General features: G+C 41.9%; 1 protein-coding gene across 1 annotated transcript in view; it reads left to right on the top strand.

Moving 5' to 3' along the window:
* The window catches only part of TGM2 (transglutaminase 2), a 52,337-nt gene extending 35,305 nt beyond the window's left edge, over positions 1-17,032 (top strand). Inside the window, exons 11-13 of the mRNA XM_044299924.1 lie at positions 12,093-12,253; positions 16,261-16,397; positions 16,536-17,032. Of these exons, the coding sequence (XP_044155859.1) occupies positions 12,093-12,253; positions 16,261-16,397; positions 16,536-16,692 (455 nt within the window). The 3' untranslated portion in view covers positions 16,693-17,032. The remainder of the gene's footprint in view (positions 1-12,092; positions 12,254-16,260; positions 16,398-16,535) is intronic.
* The last annotated feature ends 1,564 nt before the right edge of the window (positions 17,033-18,596 follow it).

Here is an 18,596-nt window from a genome sequence, read left to right as displayed (position 1 = left end):
TCAGTCCTGCATTATACCCACTCATTAAAATGAATGGGAAGTGTGTAATACCGTATTTCTCCTGGGGTGGCACTGCAGGGAAATTGAACACTGACTGCCAGGTTTCCCCCACAGATTCCAGACGATCACTGGAGTTTCCAGCAGGTCAACACTTTGTAAGCAAATTACTGGCAAGGGACCCTTCTAACAAGTAGGGATTGTCCAAAGTGGAGAACCCCATTAAGAAAAGTTCTCATTGCAAAAATTGTGGGGATGAAGGCCCAACAAATAAAGAAGATCTACTGGTCTTCTCTGGCATAACATCTAAATAGAGTTGGACTGTATATGTAGTACTTTATTAGCATCTATGAAGATCATCTATATATAGGTACTGTATAGATATTACATTGGAAATTTAGATCATTATTATTCTCTAAATACAGTTAAAGGGAACCTGTCATCAGGATTTTGGGTATAGAGCTGAGGACATGGGTTGCTAGATGTCCCCTAGCACATTCGCAATATCCAGTCCCCATAGCTCTGTGTACTTTTATTGTGCAAAAAAAAACAACGATTTGATACATATGCAAATTAAACTGAGATGAGTCCTGTCCCTGACTCATCTCACGGACAGGACTCATCTCACGTACAGGACTCATCTCACGTACAGGACTCTTCTCGGGGACAGGACTCTTCTCGGGGACAGGACTCTTCTCGGGGACAGGACTCTTCTCAGGGACAAGACTCTTCTCAGGGACAGGACACATCTCAGGTTAATCTGCATATGTATCAAATCGGGTTTTTTTACACAATAAAAGCACACAGAGCTATAGGGACTGGGTATTGTGGATGTGCTAGCGGCCATCTAGAAACCCATGTCCTCAGCTCTATATACAAAATCTCGGTGACAGGTTCCCATTAAATCTCTGTATTCTGTTTTGCTATGCATGGCCACATTATCACAGACTGTCGATGAAAAGACAGATAATAATACCATTATAGATGAGCGAATCAATTCTACCAAATAGGAATTTGTCCCGTATTTCCAATTCTAATTCTAACAAACTCAAATTTTTTGTGGTGATTCATTTCAGGAGAACCAAAAACAGAGAGAAAGACCCCACATGTAATATTCATCTGTAAATGAGAGATGCAAACTTGTACTCCTTCCAAAAGGACAAGAGTACTAGGTGTCCTACTATTATGCTTCTCTGAATAAGGGCTCATGCACTCGACCGCGCGCAAAAAACACTGATGACGTCTGTGTGCATTCCGTATTTAGCGGAATGGAACAGCTGGCCCCTAATAGAACAGTCCTATCCTTGTCCATAATGCGGATAATAATAGGACATGTTGAATTTTTTTGCGGAACAGAAAAGCGGACATACGGAAACGGAATGCACACTGAGTACCTTCCGTTTTTTGAAGACCCATTTAAATGGATGGTTCAGCATCTTACCTTTGGGTTTCTGGGAAAGATATGATTTGAATATTTATTCTCTGAACCCTAGGAGACCAGACACTGTTATATACCAACTTTCAGAGCAATCGGAGCACTTTTTTTCTTTTTTATTAATTAGCCAAATAGTACACAAAACAAATTTTAAGAAATTTGCTCATCTAAATTATACCTCCATACAGTATCCAAATAATACTATCATATAGTGCCCCATAACATTGCCATATAATTTTCACAGACTGTTACCATCCAGTGCTATAATGAGTTAGTACCTTTACGCTCTCAGATTGCTTTTGGGGGAACTAGTCTCCAGTGGGCATCCTAATAAGCGGACGCCTGATCCTATGGAAGTAGGCTGAGATATAGCCAGAATGTGGTAGCCAAATCCAAGGAATTGAATGTGGACAGCTACTCAATACCAAATATAGCATACAGGCAAATAAGGCACCAGCGCAGCTCTCAGAAGACAATTATATTGTAACTGACCCCAGTAATAATTCACAAGGCTCTATCCGAAATATATACAGGAGTCATAGCAGAGCAGATTTGGAAAAAGATGGAAAAAGCTAAGTTAACCGTACATTGAAAAGCCCCTGTCTGGCATTGCTTCCTTCGGAGAGAAGACGACTATAGCCCTAGTTACAAATTGTTTGTTACAGAATTTGGCTCAGCAATGCCTCTAAAATATATTGTCAAATATTGGCGTTTTCTGTTGTGTTAGTGTCAGTGCTGTGGGAACATTGTATTTCTCCTGTGTTGCAGTGTCAATAAATCGATAATAAGCTTTTACTGAGGTTGTGCTGCATTATACTGTGGCGCTGTGAGCCTCTGATATGAAGTGAGCAAGAGACTTTAATACAGCAATTGATGGAGGTTCTTCAGAGGTTCCCCGCAGATCAGAGAAGGTCCGTGTTCTTTGTGTATATCACCTCTATTGAATAAATCGGTGTTAATAGTCTTTTTATGTTGCTGTTTCCTCCGCATATACATTTCTTTGTAGTTCTGTGTTCTAAAAATTTATAAACAGGGAGAATTTATCATCTCCTGGCGCCTCTTTTGTGGCATAAAAATTGCAATAATTTAAATGCCACTTTATGAAATGGGGCGTGGTGAGGGCAGGGGGTCCAATAAATTTATCTTCGTTTGTGCTTGTTTTCAAAATTTATACAATGCAATAATAAAGAAAAATGCCCCCAAAGGTGTCCATAGCCTTTAATTTCTACAACTTGTCATTACAAAACAATTCTTTCATCAATGGGGTGTTAACTATGAACCTGAGGGCAAAATCAATGTTCTTGGAAGCTGTGCAGAGAAGTAACACCACTAGAGCCCTTCTCCCAACTATCAGCTGTACTGAAAGGGAATGCGACATCAGAAAATGACCTATTGTTTAAATCACCCTTTATGTTAAACATATTTTTAAAGAATTTTTGGTGATTTAATTTTTTTTTTCATATTTTTTTTTTCCATGTCACTATCTATACTTTAAAGGGAAACTGTCACCTGGAACATGGCATTTGGCACATGTTATAGAGCAGGAGGAGCTCTTCAGGTTAAATAGCATTTTCATGGTGAATTTTTCACACCGGCCACCAGGTCTAAAATATGTTAAAGAGGACCTTTCATCCGTCTAAAAATTGTGAACTAAGTTTTATGACATATACAGCGGCGCCCAGGGATCTCATTGCACTTACTATTATCCCTGGGTGCCGCTCCGTTCTCCCGCTATGCCCTCCGGTATCTTCGGTCACTTGGTTATAGTAGGTGGTCTCTGCCCTTGTTCTCCTGGGCGTTTTTTTTCTCCCAGGCTGTGAGCTCTGCGCAGCGATTGGCCAGCGCTACAGCCTAGGAGAAGGAGACGCCCAGCAGAACAAGAGCAGACTCCGCCTACTATAACCAAGTCCCCCAACATACCGGAAGGCATAATGGGAGAATAGAGCGGAGCCCAGGGATAATAGTAAGTGCAGTGAGATCCCTGGGTGCCGCTGTATATGTCATGATACTTAGTTCACAATGTTTGGTCCGATGGAAGGTCCTCTTTAACACATTCTGTCGTTCGAGAGCAGCTACACGGACCATAGAAACAATGGACAGGACGAGACCCCATTGACTTCAATGGGAGAGTTTTCTAAGCATGCTCTGTCAACTGTTCAGAAGTCAGGAGGGAGTAGATAAGCTGTGATATCACCTAGTGTGAATGGTGGATCCTGTGTTATCTATATAGAGATGTTACTTGTCATTGTAATTCTGCCTGTGATGATAATGATAATGGCATTTGAAAAGTTACCTGTACAGAACAGGAAATCATGACCTATTATTAGACCTAGTGGCCAGAGTGAAAATTGCAAGGCTATATACATGCTTCTAATATAGATATTGACATGGTAAATTTAACAAAACACACAAAAAAGTGTGTGTGTGTGTATATGTATATATATATATATATATATATATATATACACACATGATTTAAACATTAGGTCATTTTATAATGAATGGTCTCCAGATTGTTCAGGGGGACCTTTTGGACCCAGGTGTGCTACCTCTGCATCCCCTATAGTTACACATACAATGCTATGAGAATAAGAAATAAAAAACAAATGGTATTTAATACGCTACTACTACTACTACACTATATGTATGAAGTTATTACATCGGTATTAGAGTTTTTATAGCTTTGCTCTGTAATATACAATTTAGAACTACTTTGTTATTATTTTGGGATGTTTCCCTCAAAAAGCAGCTGTTCCTCCTTGGCTTCCAATTACAATACACAAAGGAAGCAAAATTAATGTATTAGTGTTTCCAAAGAATCACTTCCAAGAAGGATTGGCAGAATGACATCATATTTCCTTTCTGCTTGTGAAGAACCGAAGGCCAAACCTGCTGCAAACAGAGGTCCCTGCTGTGCGGTGCATGTACAACATATTAAATTATAGTCATTTAGTACATTGGTAACCTTACAACATTTTTTACCGCTTTAGCATTTCTATTGGCAGAACATCATATAGTCTGACTACCAATATTACTGACTATAAAACTGCACATTTTTGGAGGCTCATCAAAAGCCAGTTGGTGCCTACAGAGTCCTGAATGAACACAAAGGGATACAAAGCAATAGTTTTGCACTGCACATAGAAATAAAGATAATCACAAAGGCTTCACTCGTGAGGGAAGGACCTATAGGTCTTAACATAAGCTATGATGGGATCTATTTTACATCATTTGAACTATAATTCCCTTGCATTGCCCTACAGTGTAAATCTTTGGGTGATAATTAAGGAGGTATTCCAGCCATCTACATTTCCCACTAGTCCATGAAGGAGCGTGCTTGGCTATACTTCTCACAAAGTCGTATGTAGAGTGTATGCTCGACCACCACTCCATACAACTACTCCACTTTGCAGCTATTTCTGCTGGAGAGAGATAGAGCACTGGGCCCCGCCATTTTAGTTATTATTGGAAGTTCCAGACTTTGGACCCCTACTGATAGATTGATTATTCATGACTATACTTGCCAATTCTCCTAGAATGTCTGGAAGGCTCCTGAAAAAGGTGAGACCTCCTGGACATCCAAAAAAGTTGTCATGTTTCCCAGGCACAGTATGGAGGGTTGCTTTCTCCCAGAAAGCAGCCCTCCATGCACTTTGACCATATGTGGCACCAGGAAACTGCATCATTAGACCCAGCCCTGGTGCCCAAAATGCATTGGAAGAGTATTGTATGAAAAGCGGCAGGGTGACATGAAAGGGGGCATGATTTTGGTATAAAAGGGCATAACACGATAAAAAAGTAGGCTAGTCCTCACCCCAAAAAAGATTCAATGAAGTACTGCGCCGCACCCACCAGTCTCCATGAAGCTTCATTTCAATGTGGTCATGTATGTTTAGGATTTTTCTATTAAAATGATGGCAGCTAGATTCCCCCTCAGACCCTAGACATAGCACTAGCTGTCATTCTTACAGAAAGTTCCTTTAAACTTTTTCCTAAGCAACTTTTACACTTGGCTGACAGGTTTTTGAACATGTGTGTTTCAGGAGACTGTAGGCCGACAGCTCTGAGGTGTCAGACGTTGGAGGGGCCAAAAAGAGTAAATGTATAAAGTAAAAAAATATATATTTCACTCTTTTTTGGCATACAACCCATTAAATCTGTGCCAAAAAAGCTAATGTACTCTAACACTTCATATAAATGTGCCCCTATTATGGATTATTCCACCTCATATTACACATAGCGGTTTTTGAACCCCAGGACTCACTTCACATTTTCTAGTTACATTGTCTATTTTGTCTGTTACACAAAATTAGGTGAAATTTTATGTTAAGTTTTGATTAAAGGTGCAGCCTGGTAATTATCAGTAATCCACACCTGGTTACCAAAACCTTGTATATTATGGGTTAGCAAAAAAACACATATTTCCCATAGAACTACAGCAAAAATGCTGCAAAAAAGGTTTACCGCAAAAAATACCATAAAAAAGTGTGAAATCATCCTAAATGTTATCCTTTTGTATCTAAATGGTAGATGAAAGAAATGTCTTGTAAAGCAATGACAACCAATATGGCCACAATTATGTATTACCGACTGGAGAGTGGATGGCTCTGTCTTGTATATAAAACACTTATTACCTCCAGGGGTTTTACTGTGGGGATGTAGAAACTTGCGCTCAGTTCCTGGAGCCTGAAGGGTCCAAAAAGTCCTCTTGCCTCATGTGAAGGGACCATTACTATTAAATACGGGCAATAGCTGGAGCTCAACCCAACAGCTGGCCTGTTTACATGGGTTTATTCCTCTTTGGTTCTTCAACTTTCATGACCTTAGGTAAAATACTGATCACTCTTGTTTACTTTATTCCCAACCTCTTTATCATGTAATTTCTTCCCCCTCCTGGAGCGGCAGCGCGCATATGTCTCTCCATTCAAAGCACGAACCCCATTCTCATGATAGGCAGGAGCCCCAGCATCAAAAGCCCTTCATCTATCCTATATCTAAATCGTTCTTGCTTCTGGGGACTCCTAACATGGATTCAAGAACTCCCGGATCAGAAGCACAGTACATAAGGATACAGGTACCTGGGGTATCAACATAGGGAGTATAGTTCCCTAAAGAAGGTATCCTTAGTACCTGCATCACAATGGATCCCATAGTTTTCAACCATGTTGAAATAAAGTCCAAAAGTGAATAACCCTGAGCAAATATGATATACAGGTCCTTCAAAAAAATTAGCATATTGTGATAAAGTTCATTATTTTCTGTAATGTACTGATAAACATTAGACTTTCATATATTTTAGATTCATTACACACCAACTGAAGTAGTTCAAGCCTTTTATTGTTTTAATGTTGATGATTTTGGCATACAGCTCATGAAAACCCAAATTTCCTATCTAAAAAAATTAGCATATTTCATCCGACCAATAAAAGAAAAGTGTTTTTAATTAAAAAAAAAGTCAACCTTCAAATAATTATGTTCAGTTATGCACTCAATACTTGGTCGGGAATCCTTTTGCAGAAATGACTGCTTTAATGCGGCGTGGCATGGAGGCAATCAGCCTGTGGCACTGCTGAGGTGTTATGGAGGCCCAGGATGCTTCGATAGCGGCCTTAAGCTCATCCAGAGTGTTGGGTCTTGCGTCTCTCAACTTTCTCTTCCCAATATCCCACAGATTCTCTATGGGGTTCAGGTCAGGAGAGTTGGCAGGCCAATTGAGCACAGTAATACCATGGTCAGTAAACCATGTACCAGTGGTTTTGGCACTGTGAGCAGGTGCCAAGTCGTGCTGAAAAATGAAATCTTCATCTCCATAAAGCTTTTCAGCAGATGGAAGCATGAAGTGCTCCAAAATCTCCTGATAGATAGCTGCATTGACCCTGCCCTTGATAAAACACAGTGGACCAACACCAGCAGCTGACATGGCATCCCAGACCATCACTGACTGCGGGTACTTGACACTGGACTTCAGGCATTTTGGCATTTCCCTCTCCCCAGTCTTCCTCCAGACTCTGGCACCTTGATTTCCGAATGACATGCAACAGTCCAGTGCTGCTTCTCTGTAGCCCAGGTCAGGCGCTTCTGCCACTGTTTCTGGTTCAAAAGTGGCTTGACCTGGGGAATGCGGCACCTGTAGCCCATTTCCTGCACACGCCTGTACATGGTGGCTCTGGATGTTTCTACTCCAGACTCAGTCCACTGCTTCCGCAGGTCCCCCAAGGTCTGGAATCGGTCCTTCTCCACAATCTTCCTCAGGGTCCGGTCACCTCTTCTCGTTGTGCAGCGTTTTCTGCCACACTTTTTCCTTCCCACAGACTTCCCACTGAGGTGCCTTGATACAGCACTCTGGGAACAGCCTATTCGTTCAGAAATTTCTTTCTGTGTCTTACCCTCTTGCTTGAGGGTCTCAATGATGGCCTTCTGGACAGCAGTCAGGTCGGCAGTCTTACCCATGATTGCGGTTTTGAGTAATGAACCAGGCTGGGAGTTTTTAAAAGCCTCAGGAATCTTTTGCAGGTGTTTAGAGTTAATTAGTTGATTCAGATGATTAGGTTAATAGCTCGTTTAGAGAACCTTTTCATGATATGCTAATTTTTTGAGATAGGAATTTTGGGTTTTCATGAGCTGTATGCCAAAATCATCAATATTAAAACAATAAAAGGCTTGAACTACTTCAGTTGGTGTGTAATGAATTTAAAATATATGAAAGTCTAATGTTTATCAGTACATTACAGAAAATAATGAACTTTATCACAATATGCTAATTTTTTGAGAAGGACCTGTAGGGGAAAGGATACTTTTATGGGAGAAGAGACAATTTTTTATCCTATTTTGTGAGCAGCAGCGTGCATACGTCACCACCTCTCCATTCAAACCAGGGAGCACGAACCCCATTCTCATCAGCAGTGGCCCCAGCAGTCAGACCCCCAGTGATAAGACACCTATCCATGTTTTTCTAATCATGGACAGCCCTGGCATGCTTTCGGCTGAGTGCCTCACTCATTGTAGTGAAAAAAAAAAAATGCTAAAACCACTCTGCGAGGAAATCAATATCTATTATTACACTGTATAATATACTTCTTGTTCACATGGGCACCTGTGGCTGCTTAAAGTACACTGATACCTCTGGCGTATAGAGACTATTTAGCTTTGATTTGCACTCATTCCCTGGTGCGGCATGTGACATTGATGCTTGTCGCTCATGCTCACCATGGAGTGCTTGCTAACCAGTGTGGCAGGACTAAGCCATTGAGGGGTTAACCAGGCTGTCTACTTTCTGCTTAAATTTCTTAGATGCTATACACTGACTTGTACATGAAATGTTAAAAAAAGGCCCATTGATTACACCAGCATGCCAGTAGAAGCCTTCATGTTACCCATGGGTGCCATATATAAACCGACCACCACATCCAAGATGGCGACAGTGATTTATCCTCATGACCACCTCCTTGGCTCCATCTTCTATTATAGGCACAGATAGAGGCAGCAGAATCTCCCATATCTGCACCTGTGCTAGACACTTTCCAGTCACACCGGTTTCGGTCTCTTAAAACGTTGAACCTCGGGCCACCATCCTTTACTTACCTGACCCTCTTACTGCAATTCAGGTTTTTACTGGTCTTAACTCTAGAGTGGATGGTGCCTTGTGTATTACTATTTATTGACACTCCTCATCCCGATATGACTTACCATAGAGTGCCCAAGTAACATCACTCAGGATAGGCCATCAGTATCAGATTGGTCGGAGTCCTACAACGTCCCCCCGATCTAGCTTCGAACCAGGAACTAAACAATGGACGGCACTGGTTACTGCAGTGCTGTTCCTATTTAAGTAAATGCTGCAGTTACCAGCTCCATCCACTACACCATGGATGGACTGCGAACTCAAAGTGGCCCTGGAAAAAAAATTAACTGGCCCCAGGTTGTAGGCAAGTCCATAGTGACAGAAGGTGGGACAGAAGAAGTAGGCGGAACAGCAATACCATAGTGCAGCACAAAATACTACAGTGCAGCACAATATACTGCCCCAGTAGAACCAAATACCACAGTGCATAACAATATACTGCCCCAGCAGAACCAAATACCACAGTGCAGCACAATATACTGCCCCAGCAGAACCAAATACCACAGTGCAGCACAATATACTGCCTGAGCAGAACCAGATACCACAGTGCAGCACAATATACTGCCCCAGCAGAACCAAATACCACAGTGCAGCACAATATACTGCCTGAGCAGAACCAGATACCACAGTGCAGCACAATATACTGCCCCAGCAGAACCAAATACCACAGTGCAGCACAATATACTGCCGCAGCAGAACCAGATACCACAGTGTAGCACAGTATACTGCCCCAGCAGAACCAAATACCACAGTGCAGCACAGTATACTGCCCCAGCAGAACCAGATACCACACTGCAGCACAATATACTGCCCCAGCAGAACCGGATACCACAGTGCAGCACAATATACTGCCGCAGCAGAACCAGATACGACAGTGCAGCACAATATACTGCCGCAGCAGAACCAGATACCACAGTGCAGCACAATATACTGCCCCAGCAGAACCAGATACCACAGTGCAGCACAATATACTGCCCCAGCAGAACCAAATACCACAGTGCAGCACAGTATACTGCCCCAGCAGAACCAGATACCACAGTGCAGCACAATATACTGTCCCAGCAGAACCAGATACCACAGTGCAGCACAATATACTGCCCCAGCAGAACCAGATACCACAGTGCAGCACAATATACTGCCCTAGCAGAACCAAATACCACAGTGCAGCACAATATACTGCCCCAGCAGAACCAGATACCACAGTGCAGCACAATATACTGCCCCAGCAGAACCAGATACCACAGTGCAGCACAGTATACTGCCCCAGCAGAACCAGATACCACAGTGCAGCACAATATACTGCCCCAGCAGAACCAGATACCACAGTGCAGCACATCATACTGCCTCCCACGCCACAGTATGAAACTATATCATCGTCCTCCTGAGGATAGCAATACAATTGAATTCAGGAGGGCCCTGCTGAGAGCATCAGATCTTTATGTACCTGGCTGGTGGGACTCTGTGCATCAGCCCACCAGGCCAGTCCACCCATGGACAGAGCTGTGTAGTTCTGGTTCCGACTTCCAGTGCCAGAGCTACTAAGAAACAGCTGATCTGCTTGGATGCGGGGTGTCGGACCCCCAATGATCTGATATTAATGACCAATGCTGAGGATAGGCCATCAGCACCAGAATCCTGGAAATGCCGTCAAGGCGGGCACTGTTTGATCACTTCAACCAGTTTATCAGCCTTTGTTACTAGATTTATATGTCTATTTTTCAATATTTGATGGATTCGACAGGGGAAGCATGCTGTTAGGTTTACCAAGAAACACTGTCCATCAAGTTTTTTTATGTGTTACACTTACAGCATCTTGTACTTCACTTTCAGTTTTCCTTCCTCCTATTTGTCTCATTCCACATGGTAGTTTTCGGCGGTATTAATAAATAGCTCATGCAGTCGTATTATTTTATGTTCTGGCGGTGGAGGTTCTGCAAGGCTGCATCCATATTGATTGTAAATCTACAGAAGAGTGAACCTATTATCTAATATATCATTATCTGCTGCCATCATTTATACAGAAATTCTTGTTTCTTTTTCTACTGTTGGAAGAAATCATTTACAGACTCGGGTTTAACAGCTTCCAATTCAGCTTTGATCTCATTGTGGGGCGTTCATTGTGAAACATGTATCCGGACTTGTTACTGTGTTGTGTTTGGAACAAAAGAAGGAAATTGGGCGTGTTGCTGTACTGAAAACGGATCAGTATACTTAGTCATGTGAGGCTTAGGGCGGCCATACACATTCAATAGCTCTCGGCTGAACGATCGTTTAGCACACAGTTACCGCTTCCAACTCCGTTGCGGCTTCCCCATACACATACAAGTTTGGCTCAGCTGAGACGTGTATATGTATTGGATGGCGAGCGGGGAGAAAGCAGATGCCAGATGTTTCTGGTGGTGTCTTATCTCCTAGGAGAACAAAAGGATGAGGAGAAAATATTCACTTCGCCCAATCCTTGTCTCCCTCGACATCATCTGTTGGGAGCTCTTCAGACACAATAGACTGTTGGCCGAACTCCCCATTCCTGGTGAGTTTGGACGACAATACACTAATGTGTATCAGGGCCTTTAGTGGTTCTCAACTGCCCATGTCATGTGGCTGTCACAGGGATTACAGGGATCTACTTATTCTTCTTCACCACATGAGGACCAGGTGAGATGACTATGCAGGAACCTGGTCTTGTCAATCAAGAAGAAGAGGAAGCAGGAGGAGCAAGGGTGCACAGAGTGACTTGGACCTGCCCTCGGTGCACTTAATTGCTCATTTGCATAAAGATTAAAAGTAAAAAAAAATCAAGAATGAAGCTAAGAATCGCTAGGATAACGCTATCACTATATTCAGTTGAGCTAGACCTACAAGACATTGTGCCTGGTTTAATAATGATTTTCCTTCTCCGGTAATGCTCCCGATGATGCGTCACAGTCCAGATGTTCATGCATAATTCCTTTTTTTCTGTGTTTTTTTTTTTTTTTTTTTATATAAGTCCACTGACTTGATATACTATTGATATAATGCTGGTCTTTAATGTTCCTGCAGAGAAGACTGTGCCGCTGAAGGTTCTCTATGAGAAGTATGGCAGCAGTCTGACCCAGGATAACATGATCAAAGTGGTGGCTATGCTCCGTGACTCTTCTTCAAATGATATTCTCCTTGCTATGAGAGACATCCAAGTGAAGAACCCTGACATCAAAGTGCGGGTGAGTCTGTCTGAAATACGATAACAGTGGATGCATCATGATCGCTGTGTATCATTAGTTTGACATAAAATATAGAGCTCACGGGGGGAGATTTACTAATCGGCATATACGCCGAGCACCACATTTATTGTTTTCTTTTTTGCCTCGTTCAACAAGGAGGCATGGCTTAGTGGGACAGGAGGTGCTTTGAGGGAAAGTAGATGTGGCTCAGGGACGCAACAATGTGCACCAAATTTTGGGCATAAAGGGAGTCAACTAATAGATGGTATAAACTTTGACTAGACAGCCTAAAGATGCACTAAATTTATCATCCAGCATTAGACACTACTATGATAAATCTGTCACATCATTAGGGAACGCAGCTAAGTACTTGCAAGTCATTAGCATATAAGGCCCCTTTCAGACGAGCGAGATTTCCGCGCGGCTGCAATGTGTGAGGTGAACGCATTGCACCCGCACTGAATCCGGACCAATTCATTTCTATGGGGCTGTGCACATGAGCGGTGGCTTTCACGCATCACTTGTGCGTTGCGTGAAAATCGCAGCATGCTCTATATTGTAACGCAGGCCCCATAGGTATGAATGGGGCTGCGTGAAAATCGCAAGCATCTGCAAGCAATGCGGTGTGATTTTCATGCACGGTTGCTAGGAGACGATCGGGATGGGGACCCGATCATTATATTTTCCCTTATAACATGGTTATAAGGGAAAATAATAGCATTCTGAATACAGGGGTTAAAAAAATAAAATAAAAAATTTACCTCGCCTTAATAGACTTGTTCGCGCAGCCGGCATCTCTTCTGCCTTCATCTGTGAGGAAAAGGACCTGTGGTGACGTCCTGCGCTCATCACATGGTCCGTCACATGATCCATCACTATCACCATGGTGACAGACCATGTGATGAGCGCAGTGACGTCACCACAGGTCCTTTTCCTCACAGATGAAGACAGAAGAGAAGCCGGCTGCGCGAACAAGTGGATTAAGGTGAGTTAAATTATTATTTTAATTTTTTTTTACACCTCCAGCGCTGTTTTACTATGCATTCTGTATTCAGCATGCTATTATTTTCCCTTATAACCATGTTATAAGGGAAAATAATACAATCTACACAACCTTGAACCCAAACCTGAACTTCAGTGAAGAAATTCGGGTCTGGGTACCACAGTCAGTTTTTTATCACGCGCGTGCAAAACACATTGCATCCGCGCGATAAAAACTGAACAACGGAATGCAATCACAGTCCAAACTGACTGCAATCGCGTACCTACTCGCGCGGGTTTGCCGCAATGCACCAGAGACGCATCCGGACAAAAAACATGACGCCCGTGTGAAAGAGGCCTTACTCTAACTTTGGGGTTATGCATACGACTGTTTGTATTTTGCCAATCGCAAAAAATACAGATGACATCCGTGTGCATTCCGTATTTTGCGGAATGGAACTGCCGGCCCCTAATAAAACAGTACTATCCTTGTCTGTAATGCGGACAATAATAGGACATGTTCTATTTTTTTGCGGAACGGAAATACGGACATACGGAAACGGAATGCACACAAAGTAACTTCCGTTTGGTTCCGCATACCGTATTTTGCGGAATGGAACTGCCGGCCCCTAATAAAACAGTACTATCCTTGTCTGTAATGCGGACAATAATAGGACATGTTCTATTTTTTTGCGGAACGGAAATACGGACATACGGAAACGGAATGCACACAAAGTAACTTCCGTTTGGTTCCGCATACAGTCTGCAAAAAAAACTGAGCGGACACGGAAAGAAAATATGTTCGTGTGCATGAGCCCCTAGTTTTTTGAACATCAGATACACAGAAAACAGAAAGAAAGATGCTAACTGTTTATATCACCTACAGACCAATGATGACAGTTTAATATGTGTAAAGTAGGTGACAGGTTACTTGAAATATGCAAAGGTGATCACCAATAAAAATGGGATAAGTCCTCAAAAGAATAAATTAGGCTTAATACACACAAATATAGGACAAAAAAGTGCGCAGAGCAAGAAAAACTATGATACAAAGGAAGATGCTTACAGAAAAGTGAGATGTGTTTTTCATGTGTTTCACGCAGAATGGTGACTTATTCTTGCAGAGTTAAGACAGGTGGGGAAAGTTGGTTCGCCTCCCAGTCTAGTGCGACGGCTTATATACTGTACGTTCCTGTAGAATCCTATGGCAACCTAATTTTAACTTACATGTCCGAAAGATTCAATTTGCTCCCTGAATTGTCCATATCACTGAGTTCAGAAGAAATTACATGATGTAATGTCATACTGTATAACTTGACTGTGTTCCTAAAATGTTCTTGTCATGAGTTTAGCATGATGTAAAGCCTGATTAGATGCCATTTCTACCCTCTCCATAGTCATTAGATCTGTCAAGAATGACATGTCAGACAGCTGCAACATGGTCTCACCCTCTTCTAGATCAGTGAAGGACGTCAGTAAAGTAGTAGAGTTTATTAGTATTATAAAACAAGCAATTTTACAACATTCATACATTCTGGTTCCTCAATAGCACCACTGATGATTCCGACCTCATGGAGATAAAGCCAGAGCTATAATTTGAGTAGTGTTGTTGAGAAATGTATTCCTGCTGTAGAGTAATAACAAATTTATCAAGGGGTTCTGCCAGAAGTGCAGATAGGTGAGAGAGTAACAGGTGACTACAGCTTTATCTTCTGTACCCAGAAGCTAGGGTGTGCGATAACAGGCAGTGTCACTTACTGAACAGACTACTGGGACTTTGTTAGACTCTAGGCCAATGATGGCTAACCTCTAGCTGTGGTGCGTCTACGACTCCCATTCATTTCTATGGAGTTCTGAGAACAGCCACGCAAGTGTATATCTTGGAAGTCGTAGGTTTACCACAGCTGGAGTGTCGAAAGGTTAGCCATCACAGCTCTAGGCTATCAGCATAAAATAACCATGTTGGGTTGACAGGGAGCCATGGTGCTTTAGGGGGTTAAATAGAAGTGCGTAAGGACGGCTGCAGCCACCCTACTCCTCTGCCCTTGTAATCACCTCCATGAACATTTCTGTTAAAGGTTATTACAACTTTTTAAGACTCTGCTGTAATTTTGAATAACAATTTTTTGTGGGGAGGGAATCAGATCTCCAGGAGGACACGATCAGTCTGTTCTTACAAAACATATTTGTACATGTGTCTTAACGTGTAGACTAAGATTTCCTGCTCCTTCATTACATCACTTACCAGTGTAATGACCCAAATCCAGCTGCGTATTTGCTCTGCAGGGACTGAACCGAGCAGATTCAGATGTTCTGTTGAGTGAACTTGACAGATCCATGTAATTACAGAAGACTTACATCATTCCTTAGTCTAATTTTCTTCGATTTGACCCATGTCTGCCATTAAGTGGAGGAAAATTAATTAAACCGCCATCAACACCCTGGTTCTACAGTATAAACAAAAGCCTTGGAACACATGTCAACCAAAGCCACAATTATTCTCTGCGTCTCTGATGAAGAGTTGTGTTTTATGAAGGACACAGCTTTACTTTCATAATTGTCACACACATGGTCCTCATAAAAGGGGTTACTTATTAGGGTCAAACTTTACATTTACAGTTGTAGATAGTGCTGGCTACCCCTAGCCCTGAAACTAAATACCCTAGCCAAGGCAGAAAGGCCTGCTGGAGCACCCAATGTCACCTTTCCAACCAAGGAACATGCCCCTCCAAGCACCTCTGAGGAAGCAATGTGTGCCTTTAGGCAGTTTTCTTTCCTGGTCACACAGGAAAAGCTTTTTTCCCTTTAGAGTAAAATATGAGAAAATCCCTTAAAAATGCCATACCTCTATACTCTATTTTGAAGAAAAAACATGGACCCAAAAAGTGAGAAACAATCGGCACAAGAAACCAAAATGTTTGTAGTGCATTTCATAATTCCCTATTGGACTGTGTTTTTGTTGGAAAAAAGGCATGTGTGACAACACCCTTCCTAATGGGTTATCAAATTATTTTTATTTTATTCAGGTACTGGGCGAGCCCAAACAACAAAAGAAGCTGGTCGCTGAGATTTCCTTAACAAATCCTCTGTCGGAGCCCCTGGTTGGATGCAGCTTCACTCTGGAGGGAGCCGGCCTGACTGAGGGGCTTGTGGTTAAGGACCTGTAAGTAGAATCAGAAGCACCATCCCAACCGTTTACAGGACTTGTTCATGTTCAATAATCCCGGCCAACTGCTTTAGATGTTAATCTTACCTTACTTTTAGTATATATTGTGATAAACCCTTGTCTATATGGTTACAGAGACTGCCCTGTGGAACCGGGACAAGAAGCCAAAGTACGGGTGGACCTGATGCCTCAGTTATCTGGACTTCGCAAGCTAGTGGTGAACTTTGAGAGTGATCGCTTGCAAGGGGTGAAAGGTTATAAGAACGTAATCATAGCTCCTCTTCCAAAGTGAAAGATGTAGTGAGCCACTCTGCAACTGAGAAACAGAGTCCTCACCGACAGCAAATCTTACATACCAGTCCTGTAATGTGAGCAGCCATATTTACCTTCTCGGCTCTGAAGCCTGAGACATGCACTGTGCTTTATAAGCTGTTTGCCCGAGGAGCCAGGACTTTAAGGCAATGCAGCGTCCAGAGCTCCTGCACCTCTTTGTAACCTGCTGCCTGCCTGCCTGCTTGCCAGCTCTATGAATATTCTGATTTATATTGTTGGGGGTACAGATTTGATACTGTAAATAACACATTGTATGCAGACATTAAAAGATCATTTATACAGAAATGACAAGGAAATGATCACATCGTCTTGTTTTCTTTAGTCCTGATGGTATTTCCTTTACTGTTCCTGGAAGAAGTGTAGTAACAGGAGACATCTCTGGGATGCAGCCCATTTGGACTCGCTTGCCACCAGAAGACTTGGCTCCTCTGAAACACCAGCAGGCTTTTTGGAAGGCCTGGTCTATTAGAAACTAGCATTACCTTCGATCCTTCGCCAGAATAAATCATCTCCAACTCCAGATCTTCAATAACATTTCCATTCATCACTAATGCACAATGTCAAGCGTGATATAATCATAGATAGATGGATTCACCAACAATAAAGGGGTAGTTTGGTTTAAAGAACCCATTTGCAAATATGCTTTTAGGGTATTCTGCATAATTAGTGGGGAATTGCTTCTTTGGGAGTGTCTGTGTAGACCTGGTACATCCATGCTTTACCCTGACCACACAAAGATTTCCATGCAATGCTTCGTATCCCCTATGGGGGCACTGCAGTAGAATTGAACACCTCCAGTCAACTTCCCTCACAGATTGCAGCTGATCACTGGGCAGATACATGAATGTGACCAGCTTATTTTAGGGGACCCTTCTAAGAAAAAGAAATTATCTACATCTTTAATTTAGTAATAGTCTATCATATAATGCATCCGATCTGTTCTCACTTTCATAATGCCATTACGCCTTACATAAATATTTCTTTGCTTCTATCAATAGCTGGTACTTTTATGAACTGTGACAAAATATTATAGATATTAAAAACTACCCTTTAACGGCTATGTACACCATCAGGGTAAAAAAAAATTATGATGGCATGTTACTTCTTTTTTGGCTAAAAATATTTTTTTTTCAATTGGCCTTTATTAACAATATTGAGCTTTTCTGTCACAAAGGGTTAACTGTTTTTCTAGCTGTGTGACTGGTACTTTCACTTTCACTTTGTGCTGGTCATCTAATAACCCTTATGTCTAAACTACAGAGAGGTTATAAACACTTATATAATGAGTGTTTATAAGGTCAGAGAGCAGAGATAAGGAGTCCATCAACTCCTGGTCTGACAAAAAAGACAGACAATCCAAAGAGTGCTACTAGAGCATGTCAGCTCTGTACAGAAAAAAGCATTCCATATTTTTAATAAAGACCAATTTATAAAATTGTTTTTAGCTAAAAATGAGTACAAGGCAATAATAAAATAATTGCCCCAAATGTGTATATGGCCTTAAAAGCGTCACTAACCTTCCAACAAACTTTTCATTATTCAATAGTACAGTGTGTGTACATGAGGAATAATACTATTGCTGGCCATTATATCACTATATCTAGTATTTTCTAGCAGTTTTCCTCTGTGCATAGTGACTATCTAGTTTGCCGTTTTCTCAGACATAGTGTTTGGAGGCTAGTTGCCTATCCACTGCACACAGAAAGTAGAGAAGAATCTGCTTCCTAATCTTCTGTTACTTAAAAGTAGCCCTAGGATTGTGGAGGGCAATAAATCCTAGGTACTGTATGCTTGTGAATAAAGCACTTATGAAGTTTATATTTCAGCCCATGTAGCTGCAGCAGACTGGTTGTCTGTGTGTGT

Source organism: Bufo gargarizans, chromosome 6 (genome assembly GCF_014858855.1).
Source record: "Bufo gargarizans isolate SCDJY-AF-19 chromosome 6, ASM1485885v1, whole genome shotgun sequence".
Classification (NCBI taxonomy): domain Eukaryota; kingdom Metazoa; phylum Chordata; class Amphibia; order Anura; family Bufonidae; genus Bufo; species Bufo gargarizans.
Note: the sequence above shows the minus strand (reverse complement) of the source record. Positions and strands in the feature narration are given on the sequence as shown.